We start from the raw sequence: 14,058 nt of genomic DNA, 5'->3' as shown, positions 1-14,058 counted from the left end.
ACGCACGCACGCACGCACGCACGCACGCACGCACCCACAGACACAATTAAAACAAATACTGAAAGATTCAAATACGGAACTCCATTTGGGGATAACCTTCTGAGTCTCCGGTGATTTCTGCAGGTGAAGACGGAATTAAGGACAAAGGGCAGGTGTGATGGCTTATAGCAGTTAATTTCAGCATTTAGGAGGCTGAGATGAGAGACCAAGATTCGAGGCCAGCCTGTGCTACAGTGCAAGAGCCTGCCTCAAAGAAAAAAATATATTGAATTTTCACATGTGTCTGTGTGAGTGCACACTGAAGCCAGAAGAGGGCACAGAAGGTCCTTGGATCTCATGTTAGAGATGAAGGTGTTTGTGAAATGTCTTGTGTGGGAGCTGGAATCTAAACTCCAAGCAGGTCTTGAGTTACAGCAGTAAACATTCTTAACCACTGAGCCATTTCTCCAACCAAAACTATTTAAAATATAATCGTATCTTTATTTTTCTCTTTTTCTCTTTCTCCCCCATACCCTTTCTTTCTTGGTTTTTCGAGACAGGGTTTCTCTGTGTAACCCTGGCTGTCCTGTAACTCACTCTGGAGACCAGGCTGGCCTTACACTCAGAGATCTGCCTGCCTCTGCCCCCCACGTGTTGGGATTAAAGGTGTGAGTCATCATTGTCTGGGTAAACTAATATTTATTATGTCTTTAAAAATGTTTTAGGAGCTGGAAAAGAGTTTCTGCAGTTAAGAGCACTTGCTTTCACAGAGAACCTGGCTTAAGGTCCTAGCACCCACATGCCAGCTCACAACCACCTGTAACTCCAGTTGGTTACCTCTAGAAGGAACCTCTAGCCTCTGAGGGCACTTACAAACATGCAGGCAAAATGCTCATATGCATATAAATAAAAATAAGTTAATTTCCATTTTTCATCTGTTTGTTTATGTATGCGCGCCTGCTGCAGCACAAACGTGAAGTAAGAGCACAGCTGCAGGAGTTGATTCTCTCCTTCCACTCCGTGTGTCCCAGGGATCACATTTAGGCTGTCGGTCTTGGCTACAGGCACCTTTACCCACTGAGCCATACTGCCATTCCAGAAAAAAAAATGTGAAGAGCTAAATAAAATAATGTTTGGAAAACACCTAAATTTCTGACACTGAATATTATATACCATTACCAAAGGACTACACAGGAATTGTTCACTTCTGAATTCTAACTCACCTACATCAAAATGCAGGTCTTCCCGGTAGATGCAGGCTCTGGCTCTTTAACTCCATTGGAAGCCAAGGATAAAAGTACACACCAATGTGAAAGGCAGGAGTGTGCTTACTGGCTCTACCATAGAAAGGAATCTTTATAAACTCTGATTCCAATATGGAAGAAGACGATTTAGGCCTTACAAATTTCATGGCTCCTCCTTGTGAGAGCAAACCCATTAGAGGCTCCCAGGGGCCCGGAGAGGGGTCTTTGTCTCCTAGGCTTCCAGGAGTGCCTGGTAGCCCGAGCTCTTCTCTCAGCTTCCAGCCCAGTTTCCAGGCTGGTGCTAAGCAGCAGCTCACTGTCACCATGGCAATAGATTAGGCCAAGCTCTGGCAGCGAGGTCTCAGCAGCAGGGGCTTGACCAGCTCAGTAGGGAAGGAGAAGGCAGCCAGATCTCACATCCTGCAAGACGCAGAATCTGGTGGGAAGAGCCACCTGGGAGGTCATCAGCCAAAGAAGGGAGCTGGGCCCTCGGACAGGTAAGAAGGTTAAACTAGTCCTCTGTGAGGAAGGCATTTTTCCATTTGGGAGTTATTTCTGAAAATCCTTTACTATTTAGCAGAAGACAAGTACGTAGTTAATGCTATCCTGGGTTAAAAATAAGTCTCTGGAATGCTTCTTTGTGAATCCATAGTGTTATTGCTTCTCGGCCTTTTGGCTAAGATCAACTGTGTGAATCCATAGTGCTTTCTCCTGCCCCCTACTCAGGTCCATCCTCTGACTAGGGTGCAACATGCTCAGTCCCGGCTCCTCACCCCAACCCCAGTCTGGCCCTTCTTCTGACTTGGGTCCAAATATCAATAGCCTTCATATTCTGCTTGGGATAAACAGGGCAGCTTAAAGAGCTGGTTGTGGGGCTGCAAGCGCCCCATGGCTGACTCCCTCTAGCATGGCCAGGCTTAGGAAACATGGGCAGGCGGGAAAATCTAGGTCAAGGATGCTAGTCACCGCCAGGTCTGGAAGAGCCCTTTAACAGTATGAGCTAATGTCTCTGTCCCTTAAAACTTACCACACCTGGGTCATCAAGATGGCTCAGCAGGTAGAGGCACTTGTGTGCAAGTATGGCAACCTGAGTTCCGTACCTGGAACTCACTCCACAACTGCCCTCTGTCCCACACACAGACTTTCCCTCATTACTACACATAACTGCAGTTGCAAATATCATTTTACTATGAACTTAATTAAGAATGAGTATCTATTCTGTATTTCTGTTGTTCCTAGTCTCCTCATACGCTAAAATTTTCTAGATTGGATAACTCTGTAGGGGGAATCAAACCAGCAGGTGTGGTTGTACATGCCTACAATCCCAGTGCTCTGAGGCAGAAATGAGAGAATGAGGAACTGAAGCCCAGCCTTGAGTATGTTGTGAGTTGGAAGCTAGAACAGGCTACACGAGACCTTACTTTAACAAAAGAGACAGAGATGGGAGAAGAAGAATGGGAGAGAGGGGGAGAAGCTACACATCACAGAGCAACTTAATTTTCTCCAGTGGGCATGTAATTACAATACTTGCTACATCTACTGGGGTAGGTAGACTAATATCCCCCAAGGACAGTAATGTCCTAATTCTATGAAACTGTGGATATGTTGTCTTATGTTGCCAAAGAGACTATTTGCAAATGTGGTTTAGGATTTAGGGTTCAGAGCCCATCCCTTCCCTGCTGCCACCTCCCAGGACCCAGTATGGTCACAAGCAGACCTTATCAGAAGGAAGAGGAAGGGGCAGATTCAGAAAGGGAGGCAGACAGTGGAAGCAAGGTTGGAGTGATCCAATACCATGGACCAAGGGATGCAGGCAGCTTCAGAAGCTGGAGCAGGGAAGGACATTTCCCCTAGAGAACACAGGAAGGAACATGGAATTACAGACACCTCGATGCTAGCCCAGGAAACCTGTTTTTTGGGCTTTGGATCTCCAGAAATGTGAAAGATTAAGTTTGTGTTGTTTTAAACATTAAGTTTGGGAGAACAGAAACTAACGTGCTATTCAAACCCGACCGACCGGCTGCTAGTTAAAGTGCTGGGGGTCTACATCTGTGTTCTCCTGCAGAGGAAGCAAGAGCAGCCTCAGTTTAGAACAGTGGCTCTCAGCCTGGCTGCATTAGAGTTAGCTGGGCACCTGGAGGTAGAGGAGACACTGCAACTCTAAATGTCCAGACTGTCCTGCAAACCAGCCATCTAGAACCCCCAGCCAGGAACCCAGGCAACTGTAGTTCTGAGAGTTCCTGGGATCCCACAGTACTCTAAATGTCCAGACTGTCCTGCAAACCAAGCCATCTAGAACCCCTGGCCAGGAACCCAGGCAACTGTAGTTCTGAGAGTTCCTGGGATCCCACAGTACTCTAAATGTCCAGACTGTCCTGCAAACCAAGCCATCTAGAAACCCCGGCCAGGAGACCCAGGCAGCTGTAGTTCTGAGAGTTCCTGGGATCCCACAGTGCAGCCAGTTTATGGACTTTTAAGCCTCAAGTGCAGCCAACCAGGAATGTAAAATAGAAAATAGGTTACATTAAAATCCAGATTGAGGCTTGAGTATTATTAATTGTTAACCCGATCATTAAGGACATCTCTCCCCTGAGCCCTCCAGACCTGCGCTTCACAGCTTTGTCCTTCACATCTCCATTCCTGCCCTCACTTCCCACCCTGGAGTCCTCAAAGCCACTGCCACGACAAGGTTAGTGCTGCACACATTAACACCATCAGCTTTAAAGCTGTACGGAGCTTCAGAAATGGATTCAGACACCCACCTCTGAAGCTGAAGGAGCAGAAGGACATCTGGCCGAATGCGTACGGTGCCATGGCAGCATCTAAACACAATCTCCCCCTCATACTGGTAATCTCCCCATGGTACCAATCTTTAGAGCAAAATCCCCACAGTAAGAATCCTACCAATGGCTTGCCTTCACGAGGAGAGAGATAAGGTTACTTCTCTTCTTAGAATGGGTTTTCACATAATGGACAGAATGAAGCCTGGCTAGAAACTTTTAAAAGCTGGTAGCATTTCAAAATAGCTGACCTTAGCTTTTAGGAAAATTTATGTTCCTGAAATGCTGTCAGTCAGATGATATAAAATAATTTGTATGCACCAGTCCCTTTATTCTTATATAAAGTGAGTTATCACCTTGGAATGAAAAATGGTCATCCCCTGGTCTCTGGAGAAAAAGGGCTAGTTTAGGACCAGAGCAAAAATGTATTCAGATGAGCCTGGAATAGGTTGGGGCAGAAAGTAAGGTGCTGAGAAATAAAGTCAGGGTAGGGGAGCTGGGTCAGTGGGTCAGAGCATTTGCTGTGCTCCATGTAAGAGCTGGGTATGGCTGAGCACCCTGGTAGCCAGCACTGGGGAACACATATCTGCAGAGACAGCTGGCCTGCCAGCCTAGCCAAAGCAGAGAGTTTCAGATCCAATGAGAGACTCTGTAGGATGGAAATAAGGCAGAGAAGAATAGATAGAAATACTTGGTGTCTTCCTTTGGCTTCCACAAGGGTGCTCATACACAGATACCTTTACTACACATAATCAGAATTCTCACATTGGTGAGACACAAGCACCAAGTAAATGAGCTACCAATGGCCAGAGCTAGAAAAATTTGAGCATCAGAATAAATAAAAATGGAGGCTGAAGACATGGTTCAATGATTGAGTGCATATTGTTCTTACAAAGCACCCAGTGTGGTTCCTAGTAACCACACTGGGTGACTCACAACTGCCAGTAACTCCAGCTCCAAGTAATCTATACCTCTGTCCTCCTTGGGCACTCCTTGTCTTCACATGCACTATGTCTACACACAGCTATACACACATGCACATATAAGTTAAAATAAAGTAAAAATACTATTAAATTATTAATCAGAACATAAAATAGTTATCTGTGCACCTATATTGATGCAAGTAAGTGACTTAATAAATAGAGACGATCTAATAAATGTAGCTATTAGAGGTAGGACAGAACTCACTGCTCCTTATGTGTGTGCTGTGAGCACAGCACAGAAGAGGAGAAAGCAACTGCACATCGAGGAAACCAACCGATAGCACCTAGCCTCTCGTTCAAGGTGATGGTGATGAATCACTGGAGGAACATGGCACTGTGCCATTGTGGTCTTCCTCCTCAAGACCCACAGGAACACCAAGAGCAGACATCAGACAGTTCTCATGAAGGGACCATCTACAAAATACTACAACAATACCTCAACAAAACCATCAAAACCAAGTCAGAAACTGTCACAACCAGGAGGAAAAGGAAGGAAACACACAGCTAAATGCAATCTGGGATCCTGGAACAGATAGGAGAAACTAAGGGAGCCTGATTAGAGCTCAGAGCGGAATGGTGATGCTGTTGATTGATTGTAACAGATACAGCATACCGACCTGTGTTAGCATGGAGGAACTGCTCTTTATAAGTACTTATTTAAAAGGAATGGATCAGTGGGTAAAGGGGCTTGCTAACAAGCTATGATAAAATGTGAGTTCGACATCTAGGGCCCACATGGTAGAAGGAGAAAGCCAACTCTGGCAAGCTGTCTTCTGATCTTCAAATATGTATGTCACATGAACACCACATTTAACTTATACATATACACACAATAAATAAAAATAAATTCGAAAAAGTCTATTTAAATAAAAAGCCACCCTTAAAATTTTTACTTTTATTTTATTTTGTTTTTTTTTAAGATCTATTTATTTATTACATGTAAGTACACTGTAGCTGTCTTCAGACACTCCTGAAGAGGGAGTCAGATCTCCTTACAGATGATTGTGAGCCACCATGTGGATGCTGGGATTTGAACTCGGGACCTTCGGAAGAGCAGTCAGTGCTCTTACCTGCTGAGCCATCTCTCCAGCAAAATTTTTACTTTTATAAACTTAGGTTTTGGGGATGGCATTTAGTATTGATAATTTTTTCACATTTTGATCATGTTTTCCCCTCCCTCAATTCCTTCCAGATACCACCCATCTCCCTACCCACCCATCTCCCCCCTTCTCTCTCTCTCTCTCTCTTTCTCTCTCTCTCTCTCTCTCTCTCTCTCTCTCTCTCTCTCTCTCTCTCTCTCTCTCTCTCTCTCTCTCTCTCTCTCTCTCACACACACACACACACCAAAAAAACCCAAGAAACTCAAGGAAAAAAAAATCACAAAACCAAAAATCAAAACAGGCAAAGACCAATAAGCCAAAAGAATGCTAAAACAAAACAAAAGGTCCACAGAATACTATTGAGTTAGTCTTCTGTTAGTCAACAGCCCCTGGGCCTGTTCTGAAGTGTGGCTGATCTTCTCAGTTAGAGTCCACTGGGGGAAGGTGGTGTTCCCTTTGCCACTGGTTGATACTGCAGCTGGCTTCCCAGCCCTCTTGGTGCTGGCTGCCGACTGACGTGAACCCACACAGGTCTTATGCGTGCTGCCAAGCTCTGTGAGTTCGTATGTGCATCGGTCCTGCTGCGTTGAAGACATGGGTTCCCTGGAGTCATCTACCACTTCTGACTCTTACAATCTTTCTGCCTCCTTTTCCACAGAGTCCCCTGAGTCTTTGACGAAAACATCCCCATGTCGGACTCAGGGCTCCGCTGTCTCTCACTGTCTACACACTGTCCAATTGAGGGTCTCACCGTTAATTCCCATCTGCTGTAAGAAGAAGCTTCCCCGATAGGGCTGGCTGAGGCACTGATCTGTACCCCAGATGGGTGTGGTCAGTGGGGGCCCTAGTAAAACTGGAGATGGGCTAGACTGGAAGCTTGGGGTGATATGTGTTTTAAATGATTTATTTGTTTGATGTGAATTGATGTTTTTCCTGCATGTATGGCTGTGTGAGGGTGATGGATCTCCTGGAGTTGGAGGTACAGACAGTTTTAAGCTTTGTTGTGGGTGCTGGAAATTGAACTCAGGTCCTCTGGTAGAAGAGCCAGTGTGCTCTTATCAACCACTAAGCCACCTCTCCAGACTCTGGCATGACACTTTTAAATGGGGTCCCACATTAATCATTACTGGCCTCAAACTCACTGTATAGCTCAGGATGATCTTGAAGTCCTGATGCTGTCGACACACACACCTCCCCACCCCAGCCTCCCACTTTGCTACTACACCTGGTTAGTTACACATTTTTGACAGGAATATTACATAGATACTGTTGCATTTTGAGGAAGCACAAGACACTAATTCCTATCACATAAAACCATAATTTTGCTACCATAATATTCTATTAGATATATGTCACTGCATGCCATAAAGCAATACAGGCAGGACTCTAAACAAACAGTTTCTGGGTTTCTATCACAATGTTGTGACTGGGCTTTTCTTTGCCCCCTGGCTAGTGCTGATTAGAGGGTGAGCAGCCAAGGCACTGATACTATTCAAAAAGAAAACAGGAAATGGAAATAAACCTCTCCATTATTTTGGCTTCTCTTGCAAATTAGAAAAAGACATCCATGATTTGATATATGTACGGAAATAAGTCATGTTCTATCCCCTACGGTACTAGTTCAGGACCCTAAGTTGAGGCAGCCAACATAGGTTCCCAAGCTCAATGTCAACAACTATGGGCAAATTGATTGCTGGTGGCTTGCCAAACCCTGAAGAGGCCCTGGGAGACAGGAGTGGAGCCCTGTTCCTAGGGGATACACACACACACACACACACACACACACACACACAGAGCTTCTGTGAAATAGAAAATATTAATTATTAACATAATTAATTATCTCTTTCTATGGCTAATGGTGAAACTGTGAGCAAAGGAGTTAAGGCTGGCCCTTGGAGTCCCTCCCATCCACTTGCCATTCTCTTTTTTCAGGATGGAGGTTTCACCTAAGGGCCTCCTACCTAAGCCCATCCCAGCAGGGGACTCCTAGGGGCTGTTTCCAAGGATAGTAGTAGTAACTTCCTCCTGTGAGTGCCACGAGCCAGCACCAAACTACACTTCATTTACTTACTTACTCGTTTGCTTATGTGTGTGTCCACCCATGCATGCCAACGTGGAGACCGGAGGACAACTTCTGGGAGCTATTTCACTCCTTCCATGTTCTGGGTCCCAGGGATTGAACTCAGGTCATCAGGCTTAGTGACAGACTCCTTTACCTGCTGAGTTATTTTGCGAGCCCCAGACTAAACTTATATACTAACATCTCATCCCAACCAAGAGGGCATTTACATCTCTGTTTTACAAAGCTGAGGTTCACAGCATTCAAATGACTTTGCCTAGTTCACTCGGTTAGTGAGTTGCTGAAATGGGATAGAGACCTAATTCTAGTCCTCAAAGCCTTAGGACCGCAGCCCCTGGGCTGGCTGCCTTTTTATCTCTGCACCACAGCCCCCCCCCCCCTACCATCCCATGTCTTCCCCATGGGGCTATCATGAAGCAGGAAGAACAGCCACCCTCAGTCCTCCTGGGGAGCAGCTGGCAATCTCCAAAGTGGGTGGGGCTCAGGGAGGGGAGAGAGAAAGCATAAGAACATAACAGGGTACCCGCAAGACCTAGTGGGAGACTCAGGAGGCGTCTCTGACACCTAGAAAGGGGAAGGCAGGGAATGAAGAAGCAGGGCCCTCCAGCTGGAGTGACCTCCACATTTATAATCTAGTCTGCAGATAGCAGGGAGTTGTTTCAGTGGCCCCTCCATTAGAGCCTCTTTCCCTCTTCTCAAGATGGTAATAAAGGATTCGAATCTGCCCCAGGCCCAGGCCTTAGCACTACCAAAGCCAAAACGGTGACTCTGTCCTAGAGGAAGTAGAAACAAGTCTCTAGAAATGAGTCTCTCTACGTTGTTTCTCAGATATTTTATCCTGTTTCTGAGTGGACTGCAGGAATTCACAGCCGCCTAGAGCAAAGCAAGGCCCTTCCTCTTGTTTCCCAGGACCCACACATGCTGGTCCTCTGTGTCATCCAGCACTGCTGTTCCTGGAATTCTGAGGAGGCTACTGTGTGACACCGGCTTTTGGCTTGCTCCCTCTGAACAGGATGATGTCACCTTGATGAAATGGAGGTGTTAACAGGGCCCTTTCCTCATCATGTCTGTGGCTGACCTGGTCTTCCTCAGACCATGGCTGCTTTTTCTCTTCAAAGGTAACGCACGAGGAAGGAAAGGCCACAAGGGCTCTCCATAGTCTAACTGTTCTAATTCGACGGTTACTGGACATAATGATCCATGTCTGGAATCCCCAAACTCAGACAGCTGAGGCAGGAGGACTGCTGTGAGTTCAAAGATAGCCTGAGCTACAAAGTAAGGTTCCCCCAACCCCAATACAAACTCACAGTGCCAGAAAGACCAGTCTAAATCACAGTCTGATAGTCTGTTACCAAGACCACGAGAAGAATTTTACACTTCTTAAATTCTTTCAAAAAGTTGCTTACATTTTAGCTTTCTACTTAGTACAATTTTAGTACAGTAGAGTCACTAGGGGAGGCTATGCTACATTTTCACAGATTAAGTCTATGAGGGAAGGAAGAAGAAAGAACACTGGGACCCAGGAAACTTTGCTCTCTCAGGCGACAAACATTCCTTCAGCATCCTGCCCCGGGGAGTAAGACTCCAGAGTCAAATTAGACAGTCTCCACACTCGGTGTCTAGGTGGGCAGCCAGAAATAAGCATGTGACTACAGTACAGGGACTGTAAGTACCCCAACTGCTGCTCGGAGTGGATAAAGGACAAGCAAGAGAGAAGCAGGGCAGCACTGATAAAACTCCCGCCAACAAGTGCCCCGGGCTAGGACAGCTTCCCCTATCAGTGTGTTCACACTGTACAGAGGTGACCAGCAGAGGGAGGGGAAAGGCGGTTACTTCTAAAGAGTTTAAAGACAAGAGTTCTAGGACCTTGGAGCAGTTACCTTCAGACTACAGAAACTCTACAACCTCTCGCCCAGCAACCTGATTCTGGGGAGAAAACCAGAGCTTCCATGCCAAAGAGGAAATGAGATTTGAAACAGGAGGGTGGCTCTGATTCCCAGGGAGGCACCAGCTTCTGAGTCAGATTCCAGATGCTCTGGGAGTCAGGGCTCCTGCCTCAGTCGATGTGGCCCCTGCCGCCATCCCCAAGTGTGAGCCCTGAGGATGCTGGCCACCTTCTTAACTGATGTGTCTCTGGCACAGATACAAAGACTACCCCTACATAGCTCCCAGGAGCTGGCCAAACATGCACTCTGCCTGTAAAGTGGTCCAACTGTCCCAGTCACGGGTGCTTTCCAAGCAGAAAGGGGGAATTTATTTGATTAGGACACTGGAAGCCTACAAGGGACATCACATGGTCACCAGTCCCTGAAGTGGATGGGAACAGAGGGGAGCTCTGAGCTGGAAAAGTGGCCCTGTATTGATAGCTGCACGTGTGTGGAATATAACTGGGGCTCTGGCCTTTGGAGAGAAGTGACAACCAGTTTTGCCTGAACAGTACCATCTTTTCACCATCCCTTAGGGTGGCCAGCGTTCCAGGGACCAAGACACAGAGAGACTCATGCTTAGATCCTTTAGGTCTTAGAGAGAGAAAACAGTTCCCAAAGTGATTTATTCATCTATAAATAGTTCACAGAAATAGACAAATTCCTCCTTTAGAGGAAAAAGATTAAGGACAGAGAGCCGGATATGTTGGCTTGGCGTCACACAGTAAGTGGGTGCCACAAAGAAACTGGGCCTCTTGTCCTTCCAGGCACTATTTCTAGACCCACCAACTAACTTTTTTGCATCTGCAGTAGGTCCAAAATGGAGGTTCTGCTCTAATTTGGGGGTAGCACCAACATGGCTAGCTTCTGATTTTTATTTTATCTTATTTTAGTTTTTAGGCCGGACCTTGTTTATTCAGGGTAAGGGAATATTTTGTCATCCATGTGTGTAGATGGCCAAAATGCCTTCATTTTTACTTACATTTTTAACATGTTTTTTTTTATTATTTTTTTACACACATTATTTTATTTACATAGTTTACATTCTTCATCAAGGTAAATGGGACTATGAGCCTGGCTCTCTTCCAGACTGTGACCTCCCAAAGTTAATTTGTTTGATAAAAGGGGCATAGGGTGGAACAAAACAATCCATGAAAATGATCCTGAACACAAGAGTGACAGAGGCACCCAGCTGCCGGCATTGAGGAGGCAGGTAAGTGTGAGGCTCCAAAGGAGCAAGGCCTTGGCTGAAAGCCCAAGTGAAGGCCCGCTGAAGGTGGTTTCTCTGGTGCCTGCCCCTATGCTGTGAGTTCCCTTCAGTACATTCCCTCAGCCCTGCAGCGTGGTGGTGAGGGGTTTTCTTATTTTCAAACCAACCAGGGAAGCAAGACCCAGGCCAAGAGAACTTGGGTTGACTGGTTACCCCAGCCACAGTAGCAGCCATCATGGTCACGGACTTTCCCTACGTGCATGCCTATTCAGTAGAATATCACCAGCCCAAGGCCCCTAACCAGCTGCTGGCCACAGGTGAAAATACTGACCGTTGTTGCAATTTAACTTTCTCCTGTATAAAGATGTGGGAGTTTAACAAGATGACTGCCGGATTTTCTTTTACCCTAGTTCCAAAACCGAAAATGTGACAGAAGCCCAAACTTCAATCTTCCCAAGAGTACGATGGCTGAGAGTGAGCGAGCTGTCATCACCACCCTCTGAGCTGTCTCTCATCTGTCCCAATAGGCTAGCACTTACATTTGTACCCTGTGCCTGTGCTTCACACCAGGGCCCCTGTGAAACCTTTCAGGCAGCGGCCTTAGATCTGCCTTCTCCCAGGAGGCAGGCAGTTCAGACCCACTATTATTCCCTCCGGCAAACCTGAACTATTGGTCTCAGGCCGAGGTAGGCAAGGATGATAGGCTTCCGGGGCTGCAGCTTTGGTGCAGTAGAAGCTGGCAGAAGAATGGAGAGATGGGGAAGGACTTCCCCATGTTATCAAATCCAGAGGGGCCCACGCACTCTCTGGCTATGAAACAGGACTCAGCTAGCATTTTCTAATGGGCTCCCCCTCCCCCTGAATTCTCAGCCCTCTCCTGCCATCTCTCAATACACTGCATTAGATTTTTGTTGCTGGGAGGAAGGGAAGGCCTGCGGACTTGAACATATTTACCCAGATCAGTCAAATCGATAAGGATGGGGACGGAAATCCAGGTGTCTGGAGCTCTGGGTTAATATTGTTTACACTTTTCCACCCCAAACAGAAGGTTCTGAAGGGATTCATAGCTTCCAGCCCAACAACAACAACAAAATCCTATCTGAATTCTCTGAAGACTGTCAGCTCCAAGTGGAGGAGCTCTGGTCTTGAAGAGGGTAGGGCAAAGTTTAGGGCCATGCTGGGATACACATCGGACCTGGAGACCAGTCTTAACCCTTTTCAACCCTGACAGGAGCAGACACTGAGGCCTGCAAAAGGGACAGATAGAACCCCTTGACACAAGCCCCTGAGGAATTGGGGCGAAGGAAGGCTTGGGGTTTCTCTTCCTTCTCTCTCCCCCCACGCCCTCCACCCCCACCCCGCACGTTTTGCCAGTTGGGCCTTTCCAGCCCCCAGGCCTGAAAGTTCCTAACCATAAAATGTGCCCATGGGGCTGTCCGGCCAGCTCTTTCTTTCCCCAAACCCTTTTTATTTTATGGCCTGACACAGATCCTCATCTCTGCTAAAGCTTCATCCCTGGCAGCAAGGATGATGCCCACCTCTTAACGTCCCCTCCTGACACGACGTCACTGTGGTGTCCCTCCCCAGGTGAAATGCCCCCAAGTGTCACCAGCTCAGAAAACTAGGCAGCATCCCTCGACACGCTCCTAGGCACCAGGCAGCCCAGGCCGAACCTCCCAGCATCGGGCAGCCTCCTCGGCGCTCCAGGGATGCCCGACAGTCTGGGTGCCCCCTGACCCCCCCCCCCGAATCTCACCCAGAAGAGCATGTTGAAGAAGAAGAGCAGGTATTTCACCAGCGGGCTGACGAAGGAGAACTCCTCCCCGTACACAGCCGGCACGCCAGGTCTCCGCGCCATGGTCCGCCGCTGTCCCCGGGGGGCCTATCTCCCAGCGGCCGCCGGCCCACCTTGCGCGCCCTGCAGCCCGGGGCTGGAGCCGCGGGGCCACGGGGACCCGAACGCCCGGGCAGCCGCGCCGCGCTGGGAGCCGCCCGAACCGTGCGTTGTGGAGCCGCGCGGGCAGGGAACGGCGCCGCCGCTGAAGCTGCGGCGGGCAGCGTGAGCGGCGGAGACTCCACCGCGGCCGCAGACCAGCTTTGGCCCGCCCGGCTCCCAGGAAACCGGGCCCGCCCCCTGGACGGCCATTGGTGAGGCTGCCTGAGCCTGACTTCTCATTGGTCGGCGGCTCATGTCACTAAGCAGTCAGCCATCCCTCTCCTCCGAGAGGCGGGGGAGACACCTGTTCTGTGAGGGACAACTTGCTAAAGGGTCAGTGGTTCTGCTTCTCCCCGCCTAGACGGAAAGCCTGCAGGCTGCAGCTGCTTGAGCGAGAAAGAATGAGGAAAAGGAATGCTCCCTGCATCCCACACCCACGTTCTCTGCCCAGTTGCTGTGCACGCACGCAAACAACACGTACGTTAAAATCAACAAGTACGCACTTTGTGTGTCGAGCAATTCGCTAAACGCTGTGGGAATAGAAAAGAAGGTGATCCTCAAGGGTCAAGACAATAAAATCAAAGCGACAAACGACAGGGACTAACAACTGGGGAGCGAAGAGACCGGTTTGGAAATCAAATACTTTAAAATGCTCGTTTTAAAAGCCTCATAATCCAACAGCGGAATTCTCAAACCACCCCCTTCTGTCATTATCGTCCAGTCCCTCTGTCCAAACCCTCTCAGAACGTTGGTCTACACGCAGACACCGTTTTTTAAAATTTGTTTTTGTTTGTTTTTAGCATGCTGATAGGATATGCACA

At 47.8% G+C, this 14,058-nt stretch overlaps 1 protein-coding gene across 2 annotated transcripts in view; it reads right to left on the bottom strand.

Annotated features, from left to right (window-relative positions):
- Positions 1–13,401, bottom strand: part of Tspan33 (tetraspanin 33) — a 22,189-nt gene extending 8,788 nt beyond the window's left edge. The window contains exon 1 of one of the 2 annotated variants that reach the window (XM_031381378.1): positions 13,058–13,401. In XM_031381378.1, coding sequence (XP_031237238.1) covers positions 13,058–13,159 — 102 coding nt within the window. In that variant the 5' untranslated portion in view covers positions 13,160–13,401. The remainder of the gene's footprint in view (positions 1–13,057) is intronic. The other variant, XM_031381377.1, reaches the window with a different exon arrangement.
- Between the last annotated feature and the right edge of the window lie 657 nt (positions 13,402–14,058).

This window comes from Mastomys coucha, unplaced genomic scaffold, assembly GCF_008632895.1.
Source record: "Mastomys coucha isolate ucsf_1 unplaced genomic scaffold, UCSF_Mcou_1 pScaffold20, whole genome shotgun sequence".
Classification (NCBI taxonomy): Eukaryota; Metazoa; Chordata; class Mammalia; order Rodentia; family Muridae; genus Mastomys; species Mastomys coucha.
This window is presented reverse-complemented; position numbering and strand designations above follow the sequence as displayed.